Source organism: Cyprinus carpio, chromosome A11 (genome assembly GCF_018340385.1).
Source record: "Cyprinus carpio isolate SPL01 chromosome A11, ASM1834038v1, whole genome shotgun sequence".
Taxonomy (NCBI): Eukaryota; Metazoa; Chordata; class Actinopteri; order Cypriniformes; family Cyprinidae; genus Cyprinus; species Cyprinus carpio.
In genome coordinates this window covers 14,628,595-14,635,296 of record NC_056582.1, presented here as the reverse complement: position 1 = coordinate 14,635,296, position 6,702 = coordinate 14,628,595, and the positions used below count along the sequence as shown (strand labels likewise).

Below are 6,702 nucleotides of genomic sequence, written 5' to 3'. Positions count from 1 at the left end.
TTTGTTTTAATTCAGTTTAATAATTTCATTAGGGTGTAGAATCTTTGTAAAAGGTGTGGCTTTGCTATAGATTTACTTGTGACAAAAGGAATAAGATTGTGTAATTGATGCTATTCATATTTTAAAGCAGAAAAAAAACTGTATTTTATTTATTTCTTGTGGGACATAATACAATTGTTTAAATCTATGTTTTTGTTCATCTTTATAAGTTGAGAAATAATGTGTGCTTATTTGTAGCGCCACCTAGTGGCTGAGAATCGTCTAAACAACATTGAGTTGCTGTCGATGACGCATTTGATTGCACTTTGCGAGCTGTAACTTTTAACAGCTTTTCAATATGATGCATCTCATTTAACTTTGTGGTTAGTTTAGCAGAGTGGATGTGGTACGATGTACGACATGAAGGTGAGTGAATGACAAACGTTTTCATTTTTGAATTCCTTTAAAAAATATTATTTATCTTTTCCTAGTTAAAATTGTAATTATAGTGTCACTGCCAATGACAACTTTTTGGACCATTTTTTCCCTCTTCATTTATCATCAAATTTAGCCGATTTTCCCAACCTCACTTACTTTTTCTTACTCATTTCAGACACCTTTAATTTTGTAATTTTGGTGATTTTCCCAACCTCACTTACTTTTTCTTACTCATTTCAGACACCTTGTGTGTGGAGTCAAACATTCGTCATAATGGCATTTTGAGATAGAAATTAGTTTTTTGTTGACAAGTTTGTCATATTTTTTGTCCAAAAATGATCAGAATTAAGCAATATCACACTGAATATGATTTCAAATAGCTACTATTTTAATATATTTAAAAACTTTAATTTACGCCTGTGATGGCAAATATAAATTTTCAACAGCCATTACTCCAGTGTTCAGTGTCAAATTTCTTTCATAAATCATTTTAATATGCTTATTTGCTGCTTGAGTAACATTTCTTATAAATGTTTTTTTTTTTTTTTTTTTTTTTTTTTTTTTTTTTGGCTACATTAATGTTTTTACCGTGTCCTTAAGAACTTCCGTTTTTTTTTATCTAACTGACCCTAAAATGTATGTACTTTTCAGACAAAACTTTAATTGTAAATTTCTATTCGATGTAGGTTGTATTTTTAAAATTGAGTAGCTAACACTTTAAATAACGTTGATTAGTCGTGGCTTTATTATTAGTTGTTGCCTATCATTAGAATGAATCTACGGCTATCTATAATATGTTTTATTCTCATTGCTCCTAATAATAGTGAAATAGGCCTATTTTAATAGGCCTAATAGTGCAGTATTCCTTTATGTTATAGCTAAATAAGCTTGTAATAAGCGGAATAATGTATTCAGGCGACCAAAACAACCCCTTTTGAGATTTAATGTAGACTGTAGTTTCACGATACTTTGATTCATATACTTTCATATTCAAATGTACATAAACTACTGCACTTGGTGTTTATGTAATGTTTATGACCTTTAAAGTTTGTTAATGAAAGTTACTATAGCCGCTGTAGGTAAGCTCCTCCTCTCCTCCCGCTGCTGCGCCGCAGTGGTTCTACGTGTAGTTTGTGTTCCCGCTTCTGCAGCTGCTCTGGCTGCGGGGGGAGGAAGAGCTGTTCATGGAACAGCCAGTCCGGGGAGTCAGTCACATTCTTGGCCGGGATTCAATGACTGAACCAGACACAAACAAACAGAGAGAGAGACTGAGAGGGAGACTTGCACACTCTCATAGTAAAGCGGAGGCAACTGCGCCGACGAGCTTTGCACCGGGTCTGTTAAATATTACATTTCGTTCAAAACTTTACACTTTAGGGAGGATTTTCTCGTCGCTCGGAACTTAAGATTTGAACATGAAACAGTTGAATGGATTACAAGGCGGCGTTTTACGCTTTCCAAACTGACATGGACTGTTGCGACTCTTTCCGTTCACATTCACCGAATCTGTTGTGATCAGACTGCCGGGTTTAAACATGGAGGCTGTTTCCAGCTTTCAGCCGCATCCAGGACTTCAGCAAACTCTCAAGCAGTTTCACTTGAGCTCCATGAGCTCTCTCGGCGGACCGGCAGCCTTCTCGGCCCGGTGGCAGCAGGACATGCTGTTCAAGAAGGACGGTAAGAGCGCCGAGGTGATGGTGAACCTACCCGCGCAGACGCCCCCGGTCATGTCGGGGCCCCTCTTCATCCCGTCCGACCGCTCCACCGAGAGGTGCGAGACGGTCCTGGAGCGGGAGACCATTTCGTGCTTTGTGGTGGGCGGCGAGAAGCGCCTCTGCCTGCCGCAGATCCTCAACAGCGTCCTGCGAGACTTTTCCCTCCAGCAGATCAACTCGGTGTGCGACGACCTCCACATCTACTGCTCCCGATGCACGGCGGACCAGCTGGAGATCCTCAAAGTTATGGGCATCCTGCCCTTCTCTGCCCCCTCATGCGGACTCATCACTCAGACGGACGCCGAGCGCCTCTGCAATGCCCTCATCTACGGCGGCACGTTCCCACCGCACGCCGACAAAGAGTTGTGCTCCATCGAGCTGGAAAGAACGGAGAAGAGCTTTAAAGTTTATCACGAATGCTTCGGGAAGTGCAAGGGCCTGTTCGTGCCAGAGCTCTACACGAGCCCCAACGCGGCGTGCATACAGTGCTTGGACTGCAGGCTCATGTTCCCGACCCACAAGTTTGTGGTGCACAGTCATAAAAGGCTGGAGAACAGAACCTGTCACTGGGGCTTCGACTCGTCCAACTGGAGGGCTTATATTCTTTTGGATCAAGATTATAGTGACAAAGAGGAGAGCAGCACACTGCAGCAGCTCCTCAATGAGTTAAAGGGAAAATTTGACCTGGGGAACAAGCACAAGACATCTTACAAGGTGAGCTTAACCCTTGACAATGCACTGAAATATTATGAAAAATACTAAATCTGGACTGTTATACTCCAGAATTATGAATATTTACCTCCCAAATATTTATAGAAATGATCGGTGGTATATAATCATTTAATGTATTGTGTGTATTTTACTTTATTGATTCTCATGCACTTATGTTGAACTTTCCTATTCCACATGGTGCCACCTCAGAAAACTGTCCTATAGCTGTGCATCTCAACTAGTTTTGCTTCAAAACCCAAATTTTACGTTGGTTATGATGGTAGTGGCTTTGCCAAAATTGTTAAATTGGGAGTTTAATTTGATGCCAGCAACAGAAAATATGGTATTTTTATGCACTGTATCATATGCATTTAGTAATGTTTTTTTTTCCTTACTTTTCAAGGCCATAACAGACCAGCTGAGAACCACTGACCTGTACTGCATATATTTATGATGTAATATCAGAATCTAATGCTATCTTTGAGCGTACTGAAATCAAGGTGCACAGCCAGCCGGTGTTCGCTCCAACCAGCTCCCCAAACACATTTGTTTTGTGCCTCTGGATGCACTCAGGGGCATCTGCATATGATAAATGGAGCCTCAATTGTGTATTTTGTGGGAGCCAGAGATAGATGGGGAGGCTTGGGAAAGCCAGTAGTGGAGGAGGAGGAGGATAAGAGTGCTGTGTAGGACATTGTTTTGTGTGTGTGTTTTGGGTGGGGGGCAGGTTGGAGTTGAGGTCACTCTCCAAAAAGCAGTTGGTGTAGGGTCAGTGCTACCCTCGGGTCTCCCACTGTCTGATCAGGCTCCACGCCAGGGTCAGAGACACGGCGAGTGGACAAAAGCACGGGAGACTCGGGTTGGCTGCTCCCTCCACGCAGCAGCTGTTGAGTGTGATCGTGCTAATGGTTCTACACACATATATGTATGTGTTACCATGGTGTCACTTTGGCAGGCTTTGGATGCATGGTGTGGCAAATGCAGTTTCATTACTGGTGGAAATGTGAGAGACATGGCACATTTCAGAAATGCAGTGTCATATGTATTTAAAGATTGCTTCTCTATGGGAAAAGTGTTGACTGATATTTGTCACATGGAAGCTGATTGGCTAGTTTACACTCTGCCTTGCGTCTGGTTAGGCTTAAGAAACTTGGCTTTTTCTGTGCCGTTATTGTTGCAACCTTTTATGCGTGTCCTATATTTGTTTAAATTGTGCGATAAGCACATTTCACCATGATGCTAGGGTCTGTCCATGATGCTGTGAATTTTGTGCGGTTTCAATGGTTCATTTGTCAGAGGTGTCCCAGTTAGCAAGCTGGTTGGGTCTGTGGGGGACATGTATTAAAAAAAAAAAAAAAAGCATGGCACTTTTCACCTAACCTAAGTTCAATTGAGACATGTATTTTTTTTTTTTTTTACTTTGTTTTTTAAAATAAACTTAAAGGGATAGTTAACCCAAAAATGAAAATTTGTTAATCCCAAATTTGTTTAAGGGGTATTTAAGATGTAGGTTTTTTTGTTTCTTCAGTACAACACAAATTATGATTTTTAGCTTCAGGCGTTGCAGTCTCTCAGCAGTACAGTGCTTGGCAATGGTCACAAAATCTATGAGAGAAAAAAACATGCACAGAAAAAATTAAACCCTGCGACTCATGACGATACATTGATGTGTAAAGACACAAAACAATCGGTCTGTGCAACATTCTGTGACCACTGACAAGCACTGTACTGCTGAGAGACTGCAACGCCTGAAGCTAAAAATCATAATTTGTGTTGTACTGAAGAAACAAAGTCACCTACATCTTGGATGCACTGGGGGTAAGCAGATAAACATCAAATTTTCATTTTGGGGGTAACCTATCGCTTTAACTTTTCAGTCTCACTGAGAATATTTGCTATTTGCGGTCTCTTGCAGAGATTATGCTTTTTAGATAATTGCTGCTTCCAGATATTACTTTGATGAGAGGCTGGTCGCCATGGTTATAAGGTTTCTGAATCCTCTGGATTTTTATGTAATATACTTGTTTGCAGCAGTACAGAGTTTGCTTTATTATTATTATTATTTTTTATCTAAGGTGAATCAGAGCAGAATATCTCAGAGCTGAATTTATTTAAAACTGCATCCAGACTTCGTCTGGACTGGCTGACATAATGGGGTAGATCACAGCGAGAGGGTGGCGAGTTGTCATTAAGAATCTGTCGCCCCTGTCCGCCAGGGACTTGACGTGTTGTCAAAGGGCCGTGACGTGACCTCCTTCCAAAGCCAGTCAACCAACAACCCCACCCCCTCTCCTTTCAGTCAGTCCGGCCAATCAGTTGGTTCTTCAGCTGGACAGATGGTTGTTTGATAAAAGACTGAAGAATACATTGCAAATAAATAGGTAGCGAAACATCCCACCAAATTACTGTTTGCCTTAGTGTCAGTTTTTTTACCCAATTTTTGGATTATATAAAAAGCATGACCTCATGAGTTTACCCCATGTTATCCTCTTTAAATATTTGTAAAAATTGAAAAATAGTTTTTAAACAAATTATAACTTTTTATTAATATTTTTTATATTTAATCATTTCGCTATTATATAATTTTGCTTATTAACTTCTTAATCGAAATTGTTTTTGAATTTATGCTTAAAACTGAATAAGCAGTTTTTTCATCAGTTCACCAAATGTTAATTATTTTTAATTTTTTTTTTAAATTATACTTTTTTTATTTACATTTAGTCATTTAGCAGATGCTTTTATCCAAAGCGAATTACAAATGAGGATAATGGAAGCAATCAAAAACAACAAAAGAGCAATGATATATAAGTGCTATAACCAGTCTCTGTTAGCTTAAACGCAGTACATGTAGCAAGGGCTTTTAAATAATATAATAAATAAAAAGAAAACCGATAAAATAGAAAAAGAATAGAGCAAGCTAGTGTTAGAGGTCTTTTTTATAATTGTATAATAAATGAAAAGAAAATAGATAGAATACAAAAAGATTAGAAAGGTAGTTTGATTTTTTTTTAAGAATAGAATTAGAATAGTGAGTGCTAAAGTTAGAGGGTCAAATAAAGATTATAACATGTTTATTATTTTAATTAGATTATTTAAAGTGCCCCTATTATGCAATTTTCAATATTGCTTTTCATGCGTTGTGTAATGTAGCTCTATGTGAATGTAAATGATCTGCAATGTTTTAAAGCTGAAAGTGCAAGATGGATAAAGTTATTGTCTCCCAAAATAAAGAATTGACTCTGTACAGCTGAAACGAGTCATTAGTAATTCGAATACCACTTCCGTGATGGCTACATGACATGCGGTAACACATTTGCATAATGCGTGCCTATATTCTATGTTTGCCGGCCGCAAACAACTTGACTCCGCCCACAAAAACATCATTCTACTGAGGACTGCTTTTGTAATCTCGGGGAGTTCAACGCGGGATTCACAAAACACTTGGTGTTGAAAGATTGATTAGTATCCTGTTTATTTGAACCAGCTGGTCCACTGAATCACAACCTGTATGTATGATAAATAATGTATGTTTGTATTTTCTTTAGAGCGTTCAAAATACAGAACTATTGAAATAGGCGTATCGTTTCCTACACCGCTGTACACCGTAGACCAATCACAACAGACTGGGCCATCTGAGCAATCAGAGCAGAGCAGGCTCATGGAAAGGAGGGGTTAAGAGAGACTCAATCTTTGAACTGCTTCGAACGAAACGTTTGAGAATCGCTGGAAAATTAGGTCATATTAAATGCATATTTTGAGAAAACGAAAGCGTTTTTTAAACCTTGCATGCATTTAAACCTATTGTAGGAGACTCCCAAAACAATTTTAGGAACCATAAAAATGGCATAATAGGGGCACT

At 39.0% G+C, this 6,702-nt stretch overlaps 1 protein-coding gene across 1 annotated transcript in view; it reads left to right on the top strand.

Moving 5' to 3' along the window:
• Positions 1 to 1,393: 1,393 nt before the first annotated feature.
• Positions 1,394 to 6,702, top strand: part of LOC109074762 (ski oncogene-like) — a 29,780-nt gene continuing 24,471 nt past the window's right edge. The window contains exon 1 of the mRNA XM_042766431.1: positions 1,394 to 2,846. Coding sequence (XP_042622365.1) covers positions 1,953 to 2,846 — 894 coding nt within the window. The 5' untranslated portion in view covers positions 1,394 to 1,952. The remainder of the gene's footprint in view (positions 2,847 to 6,702) is intronic.